Source organism: Castanea sativa, chromosome 4 (assembly GCF_040712315.1).
Source record: "Castanea sativa cultivar Marrone di Chiusa Pesio chromosome 4, ASM4071231v1".
Lineage (NCBI taxonomy): Eukaryota > Viridiplantae > Streptophyta > Magnoliopsida > Fagales > Fagaceae > Castanea > Castanea sativa.
Window position 1 is genome coordinate 29,999,095 of NC_134016.1, and position 21,305 is coordinate 30,020,399.

A 21,305-nucleotide genomic window follows, 5' to 3' on the forward strand; every position below is an offset into this window, starting at 1 on the left:
GTTACAGTTTTTGACAACATGTTTTATATTTTAGGAATAAAAATGACATAGTTTAGCTGCTACTTTTGTCCTTAAAATTTCATTTAGGTTTTATTTTTATGCCCGAAACATAATACGAGTGACTAAAAAGGGAAAGTGCATAGTAACATTTTAAATTTATAGGGATAGAAAATTGAATTCTTTAAATTTTAAAGACAAAAAATAGAAAAATATTTTTTTTAGGGAAAAAAAATTTATTGAAAATTAAATAAAATGAAGTGTCAAGTAAGGCAAGCGAGTAGAATGTAATGTAGGCTTCAATGTCTTGCGCTTTATCCTACTTGGCTACTTTGGGTTTCTCCTTTTCCTATTAGGGTGCGTTTGTTTTGACAGTAAACCAATTCCGGAAAATATTTTCAGGAAATGAGAATATTTTCGGGAAAGGAAAATATTTTTAGGTGTTTGGTGGCATTTTAAAAAAAACTTTGGAAAATATTTTCAAGTGTTTGGTAACATTATGAAAATACAAATTTTTCACTGATTTTTCACATTTTCTCAACCATTTTCTCACATTCCAAACAAATTTTATAATAAAACATTAAAATCCATGATCTTCTAAACAAACAAAAATCAAATCACCGGCCAAATCAAATTGAGAGAGGGAGGTGAGACAGGGAGGAGGAAGAGTGAGATCGGTGGGGAGGGTTTCTCGCCGGCGCGGCGAGCTCGACGGCGCGAGATCGACGAGATCGACGCGCGATCTGGGCGAGATCAAGGCGCGATCTCGCCCGCCGCGAGCTCGACGGCGCGAGATCGCGCGTCGATCTCGCCCGGCGCGAGCTCGACGGCGCGAGATCACGCCTCGATCTCGCCCGCCGCGAGCTCGACGGCGCGAGATCGCGCCTCGATCTCGCCCGGCGCGAGCTCGACCGCGCGAGATCGCGCCTCGATCTCGCCCTGCGCGAGCTCGACGGCGCGAGATCGCGCCTCGATCTCGCCCGGCGCGAGCTCGCCGGCGAGCCTTTGGGTTGAGGACGGCGTGATCTTGGCTTCCCGGCGATCTCCCTCTAGCTCTCTCTCTCTTTTCTGGTGTGGTTGTTGCTCTCTCCCTCTCCTTCTCTTTCTCTGTGTTTTCCAACGGAAAACTCAATTTGAAGGTAAAATACACATGGAAATTATTTTCCGGGTGGGGAGGGCCTGTTTTACGGTCAACGCTTCCTCTTTTCCGTTTGACCAAAATTTCCGGTGTTGCCAAATACCCGCAAATGCTGAAAACATTTTCCAGAATTGGTTTACTGTCAAAACAAACGCACCCAGTTAAGTTCCTACTTCCTAGTTCCTTCGCCCGTGTACCTGGTCTTCGTCCATGGATTGAAAACGTTGACTTTTCGGACACATGCCCACAGACTCAGAGCGTGTCTTAGAGGCAACCGTGTGTAGTGTGTACATGTTTTCTCTCCCTACAAAGTACATACCCTCTTTCCCAACAGGAACAGAGACACACAGTACTTCTCTACTACAGCCTCCGAATCCTTAGCTTTTTCCCTTAATTTAGACAATGGATTCTGATGAGGCACCACCACAAGTTAAAGGGTTTGTAATAATCACTCTTCCACCACCAGACAACCCATCACTAGGCAAAACCATCACTGCTTTCACTATCTCCACCAACACTGCTGGTACTATTCCTCAAACCCAAACCCAAACCCAAACTCGACAACAACCACAACCCCATCACAACAACAATGGTCCACAAGACCCTCTTCCACCCCAACAACCAGAATCAGTACCAAATCCACAGGTTCATCTTCCACCCACAGTTAGCAGAACCTTCACTTTCAACCCAAGAAAGCTATTGGCCTTTCTGGGTATCTCTCTATTTGCTCTGGTCCTTTATGGCTCAGTATCTTCTCCGATCGTCCAGGATTTGCGTGACTCAGAGGATGATGATAAGGATGATAAACCCGGATCGTTTCTCTTTCCTTTGTACAGAAAATGGAGGACTCCACAAAAGGGTTTGGAACTTAAACTTGGGAGTTTTGTGGATATGGATAAAGGGAATTTGGTTTCTCTAATTGAGGATGAGGTAGGAGACCCCAAGACCAACAATTTGCTTGCTCCTAACAAAAAAGTTGATTCCTCTTCCATTTTACCTGTTAGAGGCAATGTGTATCCAGATGGGTATGTATGGATTTTTTTTTCTTTTTTCCTTTGTTTGATTTCTGACACTAAATTATATATACATAAGATTCATGATTGGTTGGAGACTGGAGTGATCTTTTGGGAATAAAGTAAATAGAGCTAAAAAAGGAATCACAGGGGGGGGGGGGGGGACTGCTTTTTAACAATTGGCTGCTGATTGCTTATGTATGATATTGGTTCAGAGTAATTGGATCTTTCTCGTTGGGCCCTGGGTAGCTAACTTTAAAATGTCTTTGTTTATAATTGTTCTCAAATTGAATCTAAGATCCTTCTTTTATGCTTTTTGAACATATTTTTGATAATCAAGAACTTAAGTTCTTCTTACTTTTGTGACAGCAGTTGAAGAATTTAATTGATTTTTGCCTTGAATCATACTTAATCATACTTCTAATCTGACTTCTGCATGTTGCACACGGACTAGCAATTGCAATTATGTGCAGAATAATCTGTTCTTCTGTGACATACTACATTTTTCTCTTGAAAATCACTAGTTGTGAACCAAAATTGAGCAAAGCTTCATTACAAGATAATCTTTGATTAATTATATTTTAATATTTAATAATTCTTTTTAACATGCAAAGCTTCAACATAGTTTTGGTGATGATTTATGAACACCTGGTAAGTTTTTCTCATCCACTTGGATTGTACATCCATGATAAAGCTTTCATCCAATAATGTGATTATTATGTGTAAAAGGTTTGGGAAATCGGGGGATCACCTTTTTCTTCATTGCCCTATAGCATATGAGTTGTGGTTTATGGTATTTTGTTTGTTTGGTATACATTGGGTTATGCCATATAAAGTTAGTGAGTTGTTAGTTTCTTGGCAAGACAAGTTTGGTAAACATCGAAATATAGATTTATGGAGGTTTGTGCAGCATTGTTTGTGTTGGTGCTTATGGCGGGAGCGGAATGCTAGATGCTTTGAGGATTGTGAACTATCTATTCTTGACATTAAGTCTTTCTTTTTCCGTACTCCCTCCTTGATTGGAGTTCAGTTTTGCCTTCTTATTCTTGTATTCTTGTTTTTTTCTCCCCGATTTTATTGATCCTTGTAATGGATCTTGATTTGTGCCACTATAAGTGTACTTATATATAAAAAAAAACCTTCAAAATGGTCACTATCCTTTAAATGTTTCATTTTAGTTCCTTTATTTTTATGTTTGTTTTAAAAAGATCCCTACAATCAACTGTTGGATGGAAAAAGGTGATGTGGCAAATGGAACTCATTTAACCCAAATAATTTAGCTGACGTGGATTGAGCTAAGTGTCAAGCAAGAATGAGTGAACTTTCGCTCGCGCGAATGTCACACGAAGGTCAAGCGAAGTTTCTGTTTAACACTAGATAAGGTTCACTCGAAGTTGGTTGAACAAAGTGTCGAGCTAGAAGTTTCGCTTGAGTGAGGTTCATATTCAAGTCATTATGGAGAATTGTTGACAAATTAACAAACCAAATCATTACATAATGGCAAGACCATTTTCCTTAACACTAACTCATTTCCATTCTCATGACATCATGAGCTTCAATACATAGTGTCAAAACCAAATCCCAATTATCAAGTCCATTACATTGGTATACATCTATTACTTTTTTCCACCATATTCATCTATTACATTGCCAAATGATAATAAAGGGAAAAACCCCATCATATGGGGTTGCAAATCGTGAAGGAGCTACAGAGAATGAAAGACAAGTTTGTTTTGTTTTGTTTTTGGGAAAAATGCACAAAACCCCCTTGTGGAGTTCACCTAAAACATGGAATTTCATTGAGGTTTTGGGTGTAACACTTAACCTCCTATGGTATTGTTTAACGTGTAAATTGTTAATTGTGTTACACTCAAAAACCTTAGGGGGTTAAGTACGACACAATTAACTGTTTACACACAAAAAATACCCAATGTGGATTAAGTTTACACTCAAAAAACTTTAGGGGGCTTTCTTGGTTTTATAGGGAAACCACATGGGGATTTTGTGTACTTTTCCTTTTCTCAGTTTTTGGAATGATCTGAAATTTTTGTTTCTAATTTGTGGGGTGTGTGATTCTACTAATTTTGGCTAAACTGAGAACTCTAATTGGGGAGTATCGGTTATGTAGAAATAATATTGGGTTGTGTACTTTGCATGCATGGGTGTGTGCTGAGGGATGGGGAGTTGGTTATGTCTTTATGCTCTTCAAGCCTTGCGTGTGTGTGCATGCGTGTAGAGAGAGAGAGAGAGAGAGAGAGAGAGAGAGAGATGCAGTCATGGAAGATTGATTTATTACTACTTCGCAAATTCGTCTATTTAAGATTTATTTTATGAGACCCATGTGTGAATAATTGAAGTAAAAGTTATGTGGTTTTAAAGGTCTCATTATGTGTTTTTTAGGGCTAAACCTGAGTTTTATTTGTGTTTTTATTTCATTAGTTTTGATCAGTTTTATATTCGAGGGTAAATTAGTAATTTCCTCAATTCCTGCAAATTAAGGATATTTTGGTAGTTTAGTTCGATCTAAAATTTTATAGGAGATCCTTAGTATCTTAAGTTTTAATTTCTTTGAGTTTAAGTTAGCCTTTTATTAGGTTTTTAGTTTACTAGTTAAATTAGGAATCCTAATACTACTAGTACAAGAAAAAGTTATTATGTATATTTTGTGCCTAAAGAAGAAATGAAGTTGATCAACAAAATATCAAGCATTTTGAGTATTGAGGCACGTTAGCCTTATTGTTCTCTTCTTTATTTCTCTTATTGCTTTCTTTTCGCATGGGTACTGTTCTTTTTTTCACTGTTCACAGCCAAAATCGTTCTACGAATTCTTTGCTAAAACATTTTCCCACCAACTGCTTGGCAAAATTTCTCATCCAAGATAGTGATGAGTAACGCAGAATAGAGTCCTAATTTAAGATTTTTCTCAAGACTACAAAGAAATAAAGAGGATTTTGAACTAGTTGTGTAAAAGGGTTGTGTTTAATAGAAGCAAAGTGTTAGGAACACGAGATAAGTTGAAAATATTGGGAAAAGAAAACCTAGTATTTGGGGGAAGTGACGATTGACACTCGGTGGAGGCCAATCGACACTTTTGCCGCCATTTGGCACTCCCTCGTCCACAGGCTCCCAAACTCCTATGGTAGCTCCTCCTCACTCCCATGCATGTGGATCATCCCTAATTGGTTAGCCAAGAGCTCAATGGGATCAACTTACATGCTTGGCACATGATTAGGGTTAGCTAGTTACAAGGATAAAGTGAGTTAGGTTTTTTTTTTTTTTTGGTTGAGAGAGAGAGAGAGAGTTTTAACCTATGACGTTTGTTTCTGATGATAGCTTTTTATCATCAGACCAAGACACCAATCAATTTTGGTGTAGGTGGGGATTGAACCCAGATTTTTTATTCAACCATCAACGACTTTATCTGTTGAGCTAATTGGAACCCATAAGTAGATTGGGTTAGTTAGGGCTCATGCACATGTATCACATTAATTACATGTGTAATTTTTTTAGTGCACAACCAATAAGAGTGAGCCATGTGTGGCCAATAAGATTAGGTCATGAGATATATAAATAAATCCTTGTAACTTTCATTTTGGATGTGAACAAAAAATAATCAATTTTTGCTTAAGTCTTGCTTTCTCTCGTTAATTCTCTTGGAGCTAGAGTAACCCTTGAAGTTATCTATTATTTGGAAAAGGTGACTCTCTCTAAGAAGTCACAAGCCAATTAATCATTCACCATCTGCATGCATTAGACCCATCACCAACCAAGTCGACACTCATAATCCAAAACCCTAGCCTTATTTTCATGAAACCCTAGTTCATTTGACTTCAAAAACATCCATCATGCACCATAATCACCTTAACCAGAGAACCATAACCGGAACCCTAATGTCCTAACACTAAATCCTAGCCTTTAATCCATGAAGAACTCTCATTAGACTTCATAAACCATATCATTCTTGGTGAAACCTAAAACCCAAAACTTTAGGGTTTTGGGTTAGATATTTGAGGTAAAGTCATTTATTTAATTTTATCTGACAGAGGAAATTACCTCTTCCCTTGAAAGAGTATTTGGAAGAGGTGAAGTCATTTTGTCTCATAGAACAGTTTAATGCTTTTTTGTTCCTCTTTGTTTTTGTTTGTTCTTTGTTCACTATCGTGAACTCTGTGTATCTTTTTTCTATTCATTTTTTTCAATAATATTTCCTTATTACTATAAAAAAGAAGAAGTGAAACCTATCTACTAAGGTAACTTTTTTAATTGGAGTACGACGAAGGGGGAGGATTCTAACTTGGGATAATTTGAGGATGAGAAATGTTTGTGTTGTTAATAGGTGTTGTATGTGTAAAAATGATTGGGAATTGGTGGACCACTTGCTCATTCATTGTCCTTTTGCCTAATGCTCTTTGTATTTAGCTTGTTTGGTATCTCCTGAGTTATGCCTAAACAATTGGTGCTTATGGGCATGGAGGTGTTAGGTGACATAGGATGGCATCTATTTGGGGTGTTAATCCGCAATATATTATGTGGAGCATATGGAGAGAACAAAACAACAGAATCTTTGAAGGGGAGGGGCGTTCTATCATCGAGTTGAAGCGCATTTTCCTTTTGTCTTTATTTGAATGGAGGACTTTTTTGAGTGGTTTTGAGACAACTTTTGTTTTAGAATTCGTAGATTTATGTAACTTTGGATAGACTTTTGCTTTCCTTGTACACTCCCTATGTACCAAGGAAGTTGTTCTTTCATTGTGTGTGTATATATATTCATATTTTCAATAAAGTTTTTATTTAATGATTAAAAAAAAAAAACCAAGGAAGATATTGAAAAACCCTCTAATTATGATTTATCATTCCAAACGTATTAATGATATGGTGGGAAAGAAATTTTTTTATTCTTAATGCTTTCAAAGATGGTTGAAGAGTTGGTGCAAGTTTCAAGTTTGAAGGTTCTTGTATTTCAAATCTTAAAAATTTGAGGCCAATATTTTTTCAACTGGGTGAGAATAATGTAGTCATGGAAGATTGATTTGTTATTACTTTGCAAATTTGTGTATTTAAGATTTAGTTTATCGAATTTATGTGTCCAATTGAAGTAAAAGCTGTATGGTTTTAAAGATCTAGTTTTGTGTGTTTTAGGTCAAAACAATTCTAATTTTATTAGTTAAAGTCAATTTTATCTTTAGGGGAAATGTTGTAAGTTTTGCAATTCCTAAAAATTAATCACATTTTTGTAGTTTAGTTGAGTCTAGAATTTTCTAGGAGATTCTTAGTATCTTATGCTTTATTTTTTTTGAGTCGAAGTTAGTTTTTTTTTTATTAGGTTTTTTGTTTTCTAGTCAAAGTAGGAGTGCTAATACAACTAGTACAAGAATACAAGCATTGTGAAAAGAAAAACATGAAAGTGTAAGGATCAAAGTAAAATATTTTAAAGTATGTGGATCATTTTGAAAAATGAGACAAAGTATGCCAATTTGGAAAGTTCTGGTTATAGCTTGTTCGAAGTGGCAGTCATTCATAAGGGTGAGCTGGATCATTGTTTAGAAAATTGGAGGAGACTTAGTATTGTTTTAGAATCATGGAGGTTGATCTTTAGGTTTAGGGTAACATAGTGGCAAATTAGGTAGCTACTTGGCCAATCCATGGTCCAGCAAATAAAATTCTTGAACACACTGTCTGATGACCGTGGAAGCACCAAAGAAGCCTTGGCAGCTGTCCTTTCTCAATCTGAAACAGAGAAGAAATGTGCTTTACTCTTTGTGTTGGGTCTACTCTTAACCATGATTCTTTTTTTTTTTTTTTTTGGGCCGGGGGTTTGAACCTTCTAAGAGGTCTAGTTGCTGAGTTTAACTATGTGTTGAACTCCTTTAAAACTTCTTAAAATGATACCTGCTCATCTATATTTCTGGATAAAAGATCAAAGCTTTTTTTCATCTCAATTGCCATATGTATACGTGATGCTAGTCCTAATGCTAATCTTTATCGTGCAGATTGTATTACACATACATACTTGTTGGGGATCCTCCAAAGCGTTATTTTCTTGACGTAGATACTGGGAGTGACTTAACATGGATTCAGTGTGATGCTCCTTGCATTAGCTGTGCCAAGGTAATGCCTATTTGTAACTGGTTATTCGGTTAATGGATTTTAAAAATTCTTCTTTATGTATCTGATTGTTTGCCCTGGTTTTCATTTATATCTAACCAAATGTCAATAGGTAATTGGCATTATTTACATTAATCTGCACAACGCTTTTGTAATTGATATAATTTTATTTGTAATATAATTAGTGAATAAATAAATTTATGATACATATGTTTCTTCTTTTTAAGTCATTCTTTTCCAAATCATATCTTATGGGTTTTAGTAAATGGAATGTCAATTTAGAAAAAGTAGAAACAAAAATAAAAAGGGTTGTTAGACTTGATGGTTAGGAGATACTAAAGAGAGAATTTTTGATATCTTAGATCAATAATTCATAAAAATGGAAAGATTGAGGAGGGATGAAGTGGAAAAGCATATCAAGAATATTGTGCGACTGTAGAATACTTGTTATGTTAAAGGGGGAAATGTTATAAGACTACTATATGACAAACTATGTCTAAGTGGAAATACAAAAAAAGAAAAAAAGAAAAAGAAAAAGAAAAATAATGTTAAAGATATTGGGTTTATATTAATATAATGGCCAAGGTTTTAAAAACCAAACCGGGGGCAAAATTGGATTTGCCTTCGGTTCCCAGTTTTTATTGGATCGGACTGTTATCTTGTTTTCAGTTGAACTGGTCGGACCGTCCGGTTTTTAAAACAGTGATAATGGCTTAAGAGACTTAATGTATAATTTATGCCTATGTAGGGTTAACCCTAGCTCTTATATACCTTGCTTATTGTTCATTCAGATAATTTATTATACTAAAGATGCGGCTGCTAAAGGCTTCCTTCGCATAAGTAGGCCGTTAGGTTAACTGATGCAGGAGATGCAAGAAAATTATTATTTAATATTATTTGTATTTGCAAGTTATTTGTATTTTTATGTTTTTAGGTCCTATTAGTTTATTGGGCTATTAGTATTTTAATTTGGAAGCAGAGTTATTTCTGTAATACGACAATTAGGGTTTCCTAGCCAATTAGAACTAGGGTTTAGCAATCCTTTATAAGCAACTTATTGTACTCTTTGAGGGGTAGTTGATATTTTGATAAATAAAAACAATGGCCGTTTGGTCTTTCTTTGATCTGGTGCTGACTCCTGGTCTACCCTAGGTGCTGACTCCTAGTGGTTTCCACGTTTGGTGCTGACTCTAAGCAAGGCCTAAGTGCTGACTCTTAGGTCATATCCATTTATTTTTTGTTGTTTCAATTTTTGTTCTGGTTGTCCTGCATCAATTTTGGTATCAGAGCAAACTTCGATCTGTTGTAGTATCACCGCAGGAAAGAACCAGAAAATATCACCAAAAAAAAAAAAAAAAAAAAAATTCCAACAGTGTATCTCATCCCATCAAACCACAATAACCCGCACACCATAAACAACCACCACAAGTAACAGCTCTACCACCACCAAAAATTCAGCCACCACACCACCTCCAAAATTTCTTCACAACATCTCTGCCAAACCAACAATAGAAAACCATCTCTCAATACCCACGCGTACCAAGCCACCAGAAGACAACCAAAGCCCTTTGACCCAAAAAAAAAAAAAGAAGAAGAAGAAGAAGAAGAAGAAGCAGAGACCCACAAACCCAGCCGCCAACACCCACTGCCGCGAAGCCCAACAACCACCAGCCGCCGCGAAGCCCAACAGCTACCACAGCCGCCAGCCACCAGATCCAAGACAAAGGAGTTGAAAACCAACGAGAGCCGCCGACGTAAATACCGGGCTCGTGCCGCTGAGGACCACCTACGCCAACTCGCCGTCCACACCGCTCAACCGTGCCGCCTCATGCTTCGCCAGTTTTATCACCGTGGTCCGACGAGCGAGCTCCGATCTGCACCATCGGCCACCGCTGACCGTGATGCCGGTGAGCCCCCACCGCCGTTAACTCCAGCGCCACCTCGTGCTTGCTCCGCCGCCCCTTTTTCTCTTCTAGTTTCGTGGTCTTTCTTTTTAGTCTGTAGTTTGCACTTCTTTTGTTTGTAGTTTCTTAAGTCCAACAGTGTCACATAAAAAAAAAAAAAAAAAAAAGGTCCAACAGTGTATTTTATTATTAAAAAAAATTGAAAAAAAGAAGAAGAAGAAGAAGAAGAAGAAGAAGAAGAAGAAGAAAGGCCCAGCCCACAAAATCCAAACTTGTCAACCAGCCTAGTCCAGCAACTATTTGAGAGAATAGTCTTCGGAGCCTATTCCAAAGACCTGTCCAACGAACATCACAACAATCCAGGTTCTTGTTCCAACTTCCAACTATTTATTGAAGCACTATTTTAGAGAATTATGATAATATCAAAAGCACCTTATTTTGATGGTTATGAAACTTATCCACGAGATTTTGTCAACTGGATGAATGGGATGGAGCAATTCTTTGAGCAAGCAAATTTTGCAAACAACAGAAAGGTTAGGTATGCCAAGTTGAAGTTAAGAGGTAAAGCACAAAAATTTTGGGAAAAGCTTGAATATTTCCGCTATCTAAACAATGAACCTGCCATTAGTGTGTGGGAAGATATGAATGAAAAGCTTTGTGATGAGTATTTGTCACCATACTATCGAGTTAAGTATCTACCCCAATCTCAATGTGGTACTTTTCAAGTTGAAGCAAATACGATGAATTTTCATTCTATTTCATGTCCTCAACGCACTTTTGAGCAATCTACCAAGGAATTAAAGGAGTTATCTGAAAAGATTAAGAAAAATGTTCAAGACATAATTGCTCAAATGAAGCAAATGAAGACTCAAACCAATTCATTTGGGAAACCAATAATAATTGATCATAATGAACTTATTGCTGCCCCCATAAAAGACAACATTGATGATGATATCTTGGTTGTGGAAGATCCTCAAGCAACACCAAAGCCTAATGTTGACACAGACATTCATGCCTCGACAAGTATTGCTCTCACATGTGTGCAAGGAAATGAATCTATTGAAGTGCAGCAAGGTAAAGAGATGGTTTCTAAAGAGAGTATTATGTTAGAGGGTGCACATGATGTGATATTGGAAACTAATGAATTTGCTTTTGATCAGCCTTTCATGGTGCATGAAGACAAACAATTTGCTAAAGTGGAGAAAGTGGATAACATAGTGCTTCCAATGGTGCAAGATAACATTATGTTGATTCCACACATTGATTTTGTTATTCCAGCCGAGTTTGACATGGTGAAATTCAAGGTTTTTCTTTTCTCTATGCTCCCTAAGGTGATTCTAGACTGGAAGCAAATGTTACTTGTCAGCATCCTAATCCTTCAATGCTTTAAAACTCGAGGTCGAGTTTTTTCTAACCAGAGGAGAATGATGCAGGAGATGCAAGAAAATTATTATTTAATATTATTTGTATTTGCAAGTTATTTGTATTCTTATGTTTTTAGGTCCTATTAGTTTATTGGGCTATTAGTATTTTAATTTGGAAGCAGAGTTATTTCTGTAATACGACAATTAGGGTTTCCTAGCCAATTAGAACTAGGGTTTAGCAATCCTTTATAAGCAACTTATTGTACTCTTTGAGGGGTAGTTGATATTTTGATAAATAAAAACAATGGCCGTTTGGTCTTTCTTTGATCTGGTGCTGACTCCTGGTCTACCCTAGGTGCTGACTCCTAATGGTTTCCACGTTTGGTGCTGACTCCAAGCAAGGCCTAAGTGCTGACTCTTAGGTCATATCCATTTATTTTTTGTTGTTTCAATTTTTGTTCTGGTTGTCCTGCGTCATTAACCCTTGTGTTATTCTCTCTCTTCCACTTCTCTTTATTATTTTATCTTGGTCTTTAAAATGGTATAAGAGCATTAATACAATCCATAGTTCCTAATCCCTTTAAATTAAAATATTGTTGGACTGTGCATGAAGTTGACTAGCATCTTAGGTGTCTTTACGCACCTCCCTCGTTGAACTGTTGTTGTTCTTGGTTGTCAGTGGTTGTTTGCTTGTGAAACCTTCATATCTAAGGTTTTGTTGTTGTTGGTAGCGGTGGTTGGTTGCTAGTGCTTTTTTTTTGGTTTTTGTTGTTATTTTTTTGTTATGATCCTAGTGTCCTACATGGATTAAGTGTAAGTTTAAACATGTGTATATAAGTTCTTGGGCGTCCTCCCCTTGTAAACCGATATTCAAGGGTGAGTTCTACACATAGGTTTGTATCATTGTTGTTCTCGATGGAAAATCTATGTTGGTTTCCAACGATCCTCCTCCTATCTTTGTATTGTTGTAGTTCGTAGTGGTGGTTGTTGTTTTCAATGTATTTCAGTTTGTCTCGATTGATCCAGTACTCCTAGCTATAGGTTTTAGCGTATTCCGATGTGTCTCAATGGATCTTGTACCCTTCAATGGTTTTTCCCTGATCTCGGTTGTTCTTGGTGGTGCTTCTTTGCTTGTTGTGGTTGCCGCACTAGTGGTCGCTAGTGAGTTTTGAGTGTTCCGATGTGGTTGTTGACCGAAGTAAACAGGAAGACCCTTGTTTGACTCATGATGACAGCAAATCCCTATCTTGGATAAGGATAAATTAATCTTATAAGGATAAAAAGTTTTTTTTTGGGTAGATATTGTTTGTTTGGGTATATGTAGTTGGTCATCTCTTTCCATCCCTTGCTCATAACTTTATCAAGGCACCAAGTAGTAGTTGTTTAGAGTGTATATGTTCCAAGTTGTACCTATATAACATATATAGCTGAAGTTCGAGGGGGAGTGTTAAATATGTTGGGTTTATGTTAAGTAATGAACCAAGAGACTCAATATATTGTAAGCCCATTTAGAGCTATCCCTAGTTTTTAAGAATACCTTGCATAGGTTCATTGTAACAAAGAATTTACTGTAGTAAACATGTAGCCGCTAAGGGCTTCCTCTGTAGTTGTAGGCCATTAGACTGAACCACATAACACTTGTGTTATTCTCTCTTTTCTGCTTTTGCTTCTCTATATTAATCTATTCTTGTCTTTAACATATATGATTTGAAATGAAGAAGTTTGCTTAAAGATAGGAAGGTCTCAATTGATTTAAAAACAAGGGAGAGTTGCTTGAGATGATTTGGTTATGTTTAGAGGTGATCAATTAATACACCAATGAGAGAGTGAGTTGATTCAAGTTAAAGGAACGAAAAAGTTATAGCAAGACCAAAAATAACATTAATAGAAGTAGTAAAGAATGACATATCAGTTAAGAAAGTAATAGAGAATATGATTTTAGATAAAATAGAATGACAAGAAAGTTACATGTCCTATCTTAACTAGTCGATTGAAAATCCGCATTCAACTCCAAAATTATAGAATTAAGGTTTGGTTGTTGTTGAATGTTTAATATTTCATTTTTCCTATTAAAATTTTTCTTGCTATAGATAGTGAGGCTAAAGGATAAGCTTAGAGGTTTTTAATTATCAGTTGAGTCGACTCAGGAGGAACTTTCTTTACTACTTGCATAAAAAAATAGTCTTTAGTTATTATTATTATTATTATTTGATACTTATTTATTTTCCTTTTTCTATTTATGCAAAAGTGTGCTATTCGAGGCAGATTTGTTAGCGAACATGGTGTCTTTATTAAATGTTGAACAAGGAAAGCCTCTGAAAAAACGAGAAAAAAAGATAGCTGAGAGAACGGGAAACAAAGGCTTTGAACAAGAATTCTGAGACCCAATCCTTCTACCAATTAGATTGAAGAAATTATAGTAGTTAACTGTATTCTTTTTTCTATTGGTATATCTTATTTGTTAATTATGTTAGGGTAAAACTTAGATATAATATCTTAGGTGAAACACATTAAGTTCACCAATTGTATTCAAATGCATAAGACTCAAACTGACTGATCGAAAAAAAAAGGGCATACCACTTATGTGGCACATTTATTTTTCCTTAGCGATTAAATTGCACCTGGCTTATATGTTTAAGTATGTGACCCAGGCCAGTACAGGTTAGCATTACCTCTAGTAGAGTATCATGGAACAAACTCTAGGAACCCCAGTGAAAGTCATCCAAAACCTATTTGCACAGTTAGATGATTCCAATGCCCGATAAGACAGGGTAATGGCTTTCATACATAGACTAACTAGTAGCCTTGGAGGCAAAGCTTTTCCCATGGGAGACAATAATGTTAGTAATTAAATTTTGGTGATCAAGGAATACCAAGCACCACTAAAACTTTGTGGTGAAAGATTTACAGTGGCCTAAAGTTGTTACAACCCTAGAGCTACAAAATAGTGAGCTGGAATACATGGTCCATGTGTAGTATAGTTAAAATAACCTGTTGAAAATTCAGGTATATTGCTTGCCACTTGAGAAGGAAAATTTTCCACTTCTTGATGAAGAGAAATTTCAACATGGGTGTATTTGAGGATGCACATGTTGTGAAGAATGAGTTCGATGCATCTACTACTGACTAACTCCCCATGGTGCTTGAAAAGGAAAAGCTTGTTACGATGGTGTTTTCTGTGGACCAAGAGAAGGCTATATACCTCTATTGGAATTTATTTTAGTTCTTATTTGCTAATTAGGCGATTAATATTTTATTTAATTTCCTGGAGTCATGATTATTTTTGTAATTCAATAATTGAGCTTTGGCCTGAGAGTTTAGTCCTAGTAGAATATATAAGCATGCTATTGTGCTCCAGTAGGAGAGGCTTGATTTAATTTATAAAATTTTTGTTACAATTTTTCATTGGCTTGGTGATTCTAGCAATCTTCAGTGATGAAACTTAAGAGTTTAGATCACTCTAGGGTTTGTTTTGTTCTTCTTCCTAAATCCATACAGTTTTCATTTTGTGAAACTTGTACTGCATCACATGCAATCATAGAAAGCAGCCAACATGTGTAAGATAATGATATTCCAACCTTCAATTGAAATTTTCAGCTAGAAATTTCTCTTTATTCTAATGATATAATTAATTTAGGGGGCAAATGCTTTGTACAAGCCAACAAAAGACAACATATTACCCTCCAAGGACTCGTTGTGCATGGAAGTTCAGAGACCTCAAGCAGGTGGATATTGTCAAAGTTGCGGACAATGTGACTACGAGATTCAGTATGCAGATCAAAGCTCCTCTGTGGGGGTTCTGGCAAGAGATGAGCTTCATCTAGTTATGGAAAATGGATCATGGACCAATTTGAATCTTGTTTTCGGGTATTGATTCTCTCTTTTTCCTCCCTACCACCCCCAAAATTCTGGATTACCTTAAAAGTGTTTAATCTTCCACCAATTTCCTTATTTTTGTGAATTTATTTTGGTCTGCAAGGTGTGCATATGATCAGCAAGGCTTACTTTTAAGTACTCTGGCGAAGACAGATGGAATCCTTGGGCTAAGCAGGTCTAGAGTTAGCTTACCTTCCCAGTTGGCAAGAAAGGGAATCATTAAAAATGTAGTTGGTCATTGCCTCACTATTGATGGAGGTGGCGGGTATTTGTTCTTAGGTGATAATTTTGTACCGCAGTGGGGTATGGCGTGGGTTCCTATGCTTAGTGGCCTTTCGATGTGAGTGAACATTTCTAGCACTTAATATGATTTGTTTGACTTATAAGGAGACAAATATTTCATGGCAGAACACACAAATAGAGGTCCAGTCGGAAGGAAACCATAATTTTATATAGTCTTCTAATAAATTTTATTTTTGGTTAAATTTTAATTGTCTTCGGTTAAAAATTAATCTTATAATATCTGGCTTATTGAGATCTTTCCATGCTTTCCTGTTCAGGGATTTTTATCATTCAGAGATTATGAAAATGAATTATGGAAGTAGGAGTCTCCGCTTAGGTGATCCAGACAGCAGCGTAGCACCAGTAATTATTGATAGTGGTAGTTCTTACACATATTTTAAGCCACCAACATATTCTGATTTAGTTGCTTCTGTAAGTGTTTTTATCCACTCCTACCTGAAAAATTCTAGAAATTCCTCTTACATAGCAAATCCACTCATTTTACCGATTATTTATTACCTGTTGATGTAGCTTGAAGAAGTTTCTGGGTTAGGACTCATCCGAGATACGTCAGATTTAACATTGCCGATTTGTTGGAAAGCAGAATCCCCAATCAGGTATGACAGAAATTGTGGTTGATTGTGCTGCACCTGGTATCAGTTTCAAGTATAATAATTGTCATTAGTATAATTTATCTTTTAGCCTTCTCTTAGCCAAGTTATGAATCACTCTCTAAGTTTAGTTATGTTTGTTCCTTCCATGAATATTGTAAAAAAGCAAATGAAAAGAAAGAAAAAGTGCAATAGGTAATGCATCTCTTAATATTCTAAATAAAAGGAAAAGGAGATTAGACTCTTACTGAAAATTTTAAATTCTGAAAGTAAATGTTCTGCTGTTCTGTATACAGTACACTGCTATCACTGACATAACCAGCTAATTATAAAATAGACATTACCAAAATGTTATTGATTTCTCCTCCACCTTAGCCATATCTTCCAATTCCACTGTTGGTGGCCAGCACCACTGCTGTGAATTTCTGCAGTATCAACTTCAATGTCACCGCACATTTTTCATTGCTAGCATCTGCGCCACTGTCAGTATGCCCCTACGTCTCTCTACCACCATCTCCACTACTACTACCATGTTATATGCCTTTACCGTGGATGGAGGTTCCATTAAGATTGAGGAAATCTACAAAAGGCATAATTTATTTGTCTCTCATAAAGCTATAATGTTGCAACTCCTATTACAAAAAAGCAGAAAGATGCATTTATTGTAAAACCTTCCTAAATATTTGCTCGTGAGACAGAGAAGGCTTTTTCCATGATTACTTTAAATAAAATCTTTTATCTTTTAGGTTTTGATTTTAGAGGTTCACATAAGTTATTTCTTTTTTTGGGCGGGGGGGCAATGCCTGTCATTTGGAGTGAGTGAGGGAGGGTTGAGTTGCCATCATGGTTGGTTCATGATACTGATGATTAAACTTTTCATTCACTAGCATTAAATAGGGAATCGGTAATTTATTTTTATTATTATTTATTATTAGTATTATTGTTCTATATTCGGTAAGTTACTTTGCATAGTTATATAATTTTTATGCGTATGTTATTTTAAAATGGAAGAAGTTGGATGGGGGTTGAGCAAAGTAATATATTAAAGTAGTTGTATTTTAAGTCATTTTGTTTGGGCCGACTAGAGAGGCACTTTCTTTTTTGAGGGGATTCCTCATCTCATTCCCTATTGTAAACATTGTCTCTTTTGTGACCATGATTTAAGATGAACTTTTCAGTTTTTGTTTCCCCGAAGAAAGGGAAAGCTGCTTATCAATTGGAAAATCGTGTAGGAACTTGACCATAAATTTGACACATGAACTTCTAATCGAAATCTGGCTTTTTGAGCTAGCTGATATGCATCGTCAGACTGGAAGTTATATCAAAATGTAGTTGTTTCTTGAAATTTCCTTCTAACGTGTCTAGATAAGACTTGCTTGTGAGTTGTATTTGCTGTCAAAATGGCCGTGAAATTAATTAAAATGATTAGAATTAGTATCCATGATAGGTGTTGTATGTGCCATGGTAATGGGGAATCTGAGGATCATCTACATCTTCATTGTGTAGTATGCTCTGTATGGGTTCAGGTTTTTGGTATTGAATGGGTCATGCCAGGCTTTATAGTGGGGTTGTTATTTTTTTGGAATCATTGGCTTGGGATTCATACTTCAGATACTTGGAATTGGATTCCAGGCTATTTGATTTGGATTGTATGGATGGAACGAAATCGTCGTTCCTTTGAGGACATGGAGAAGACCTTGGAAGAGTTAAAAGATTTGTGCCAGCGTAATCTTTTTGATTGGTCTCGGTGCTGGGGTTTTTATGGATTGTTCCTTGCTTCCAGAGTTTATGTCTTCTCTTAGAATAGTCTCTTGATTTCTTTTTCTTTGTTGTCTGTTTTTGTTTTCTTGTGTTCATCATCATGAACACCTTGTATGTTTTCCTTTCCTTTTTTCATTGATAATATTACTCTTATTACCTATCAAAAAAAAAAAAAAAAAAAAGAAAAAGAAAAGAAAAGAAAAGAAAAGTAAAGGTATTCCTTCCCTTTGATGAAAAAAAAGTGGCCTGAACAAGTAGCTTAAGTTCATTGCAACTCTGAACTTTATCCGCTAAGTTTCAATGATCTCTTAAAATGTAAAACAAGCCTTACAATAAACATGTCATAATATTCTATTGCTTCAATTTGACCTCACTTTTAAGGCTTTCTGATTCATAGATTCAAAATTCTAAAAGCTGCACCCATATGTTTGCAGATCTGTCAAGGATGTCAAGCATTTCTTTAAGACTTTAACCCTTCAGTTTGGGAGCACATGGTGGATTGTCTCCACAAAACTTCAAATTCCTCCAGAGGGCTACTTGATTATTAGTGTAAGCAATCATATTCTCTTTCCATCAGATTTTAAAGTGTTCAAATGTATGGTATTTATAGGCCATTGTGTAACAAGCCTCTCTATTTGTAGGACAAAGGCAACGTCTGCTTGGGTATCCTTGATGGAAGCAAAGTACATGATGGATCAACGATTATACTTGGAGGTATGGTCAGTATTATTAGAAAGAGAATAAAAACTAGCCATCATTTCACCAAGAATGACCTTGGGGGTGGATGAGGTGGCTTTTAGTATATTAGCCCTCATTCCATCCCCAAGGTCATTTTTGATGAGAAGCTGCTCGAACCAGAGGTGGATTTTGTGAGTTTGGATTCTCTAAGGTCTTCTTTATTTATCACATTTAACTTTATTGAATAAAGTTATCACAAAGTTTACTGTTTTCTGTTGGTTTAGGATCTAGGTACTTCTCACAAAAATCCTTATTTAGTTTTTTGCTGAAAGTGTGCTTAAGTATGCTTGTATCTTGAAAAAAAATGAGAAAAAGTAGGAAAACGTGAGATTTTAAAATGCTGTACATAAGAGATAAAATGTAAAAGTTGATGCTAAACAACACCTTGGTTATAGTTCTTTAAGTGCAGTACATTTGGTTCCCCTATTAAATTGAATTATATTCTCTTTAGGAAAGATAATATTGTTTATATTGTATTAATCAATATAGACATATTTAAATTTAATTGGAGAAAGTAATGAACTGCCCCTTAAGAATTATACATAAGTTTTGCCCCTATTATGATTAGCCTATCACATCATTTATTCATTTACTACATCCGAATTGGGTGGGTTTTTATTCACTGTGTTGGGAAGATGTTCCAAGTTTTTACGTGAGACCTTGGTATGACATGTCTTGATCATGCAAGCCCAAAAACTTATATAAGTTTAGGTTCAAGTATGTTATATTAAATTCTCGCGGTTATTACTATAATTAATCACTTACACTCGTGTATACAAATATTTCCACACCGCTTCTTTCTTCCATTTGTTTACAAATTGTTAACTATAGTTGAAATGACCTCTGCAGACATCTCGTTGCGTGGGAAACTGGTCATATATGACAATGTAAAGCATAAAATTGGATGGCAACCATCAGACTGCATCAGGTCACGAAAATTTAAATCTTTTCGGCCCTTTTGGGGAGAAGGGACTTTGTAGCTAGGATGGGACGAAGTAGACCAGCTTTCTTTGTACATACCGGCTTTAAGCTTTTGCTGCTCTTTTTGTAAATATTCTATGAAGTAGTGTATGTGAACTATGCACATGTCTCAACACTCGTCTATGATATATAAGTATGAATGTAAATAAATAAAAATTTTCTGCACCATGAAACGTATTCCGTATGTTTCTGTATGTATTTTGTTACTGATGACGTAATATATTGTTCTTTAGGATAACATGACATTCGATCCAGAACCATTCCACATTGCAACAAGAATCTGGAAAATATTTAGATGTAATTTTCTGCTTGCTAATTACAAATAGACAGAATTATATACATATTAATTAATTAATTAATTAATAAGTTTTGTGTTTGCGTCGAGGTGAGGGTGTTTGATTTTATAGGTATGAGATGAATATGGCTAATTTTTAACACTTGTTTTAATACTTTTAAATCAATAAGGAGTCACTTGGTCTATTTGGCTAATTTTGAAAGTTTGTCTAGACCCCATAAACCAGATTGTTTAACCTAATTTATTAACCAAGTGATTATTTAGATTAATTTTTAGATCTAGGTTAAACACAAATATATCATATTATGCAAGGGCGCGAAAAAATAAATAACACCACGATATGATGACTCAGGCTAACCAATGAATCTAACCGTTTCAAGGTAAAAACTTTGGAGGGGGGGGATTTGACCTAGTTATCTTCAAGGTAAACCAAACCACTATAAAAGAATTGAAGTTTTTACAAAAGATTTAACCTTAAATCTAATGCTATGTTTAGTAGTAACTTATTAACACGACAACGTGCAAACTCTGAATTCACGGACTCATTCTTTTCTTGGATTTACAGCATCACAAGCCGCCTTGCTAGTGACTTTGAGATCCCACTCAAAGGTTTCAGATTACCTTCACTTGTTGATCTTGATGTAGCAACTAGTTCTACCAATCTTGATTGTAGTTTTTGCCGTTAGATTCTTGTATAGTTAGAAGGTATAGAACCTCTCAAATTTCATAAAAAGTAACACACAAGTCTTCTTCAGCACCCTAAAACGTGGCTGGAGTTTTTATTTTATTTTATTTTTATTTTTATTTTATTTTATGTGTAGAGAAGTTTAAGTGAAACATTAAACGTTTTTGCAGGCTTGGGCTTGTTTAAAATTCTACAGAAAAAACTAGACCTGCGATTTTCGATCGGTCGAGCCTAATTCTCGATCGGTTGAGAAAGACAGAACTTTACTTTTCTTTTCTGCAAACAGCTGGGTTTCAAAACTTGAAACACCCTTATTTAAGCATTGCCTAAACACCTAGACTAGACATGTTTTGATCTCGATTTGCCAACACAATACAATATTGATTCTAAATATTTAATTCTAAATCTTTAGAACCTAACAATCTCCCCATTTGACAATCCATGACAAAACACACATACAATATGTAATGCTTAAATCAATTACCAGCTCAAATACAAGTTATTTCCCTAATACAAATCTTACACAACTACTAACTATTAAATAAAATATTAATT

The 21,305-nt window shown here is 35.9% G+C and overlaps 2 protein-coding genes across 2 annotated transcripts; both read left to right on the forward strand.

Moving 5' to 3' along the window:
• Positions 1-1,387: 1,387 nt before the first annotated feature.
• LOC142631257 (aspartyl protease APCB1) lies at positions 1,388-19,943 on the forward strand. The gene is made up of 9 exons (XM_075805386.1): positions 1,388-2,160; positions 8,139-8,256; positions 15,159-15,388; positions 15,501-15,737; positions 15,958-16,111; positions 16,211-16,296; positions 18,486-18,600; positions 18,693-18,765; positions 19,639-19,943. Exons 1-9 carry the CDS (start codon positions 1,538-1,540, stop codon positions 19,767-19,769), a joined length of 1,767 nt encoding a protein of 588 aa, XP_075661501.1. The 5' UTR covers positions 1,388-1,537; the 3' UTR covers positions 19,770-19,943.
• Positions 10,246-11,456, forward strand: LOC142631258 (uncharacterized). The gene is made up of 2 exons (XM_075805387.1): positions 10,246-11,231; positions 11,318-11,456. The coding sequence occupies exons 1-2, from the start codon at positions 10,571-10,573 to the stop codon at positions 11,332-11,334; spliced, it is 678 nt and encodes a 225-aa protein (XP_075661502.1). The 5' UTR covers positions 10,246-10,570; the 3' UTR covers positions 11,335-11,456.
• Positions 19,944-21,305: the final 1,362 nt, after the last annotated feature.

What these genes read in the sequence shown, in the direction of transcription:
- LOC142631257 (XM_075805386.1), top strand. Translation starts at nt 1,538, where the DNA reads ATGGATTCTGATGAGGCACCACCACAAGTTAAAGGGTTTGTAATAATC. An exon ending in GGCAATGTGTATCCAGATGG is followed by an intron (nt 2,161 to 8,138) that starts GTATGTATGGAT and finishes TTTATCGTGCAG; the next exon opens with ATTGTATTACACATACATAC. An exon ending in AATTTGAATCTTGTTTTCGG is followed by an intron (nt 15,389 to 15,500) that starts GTATTGATTCTC and finishes TTGGTCTGCAAG; the next exon opens with GTGTGCATATGATCAGCAAG.
- LOC142631258 (XM_075805387.1), top strand. Translation starts at nt 10,571, where the DNA reads ATGATAATATCAAAAGCACCTTATTTTGATGGTTATGAAACTTATCCA.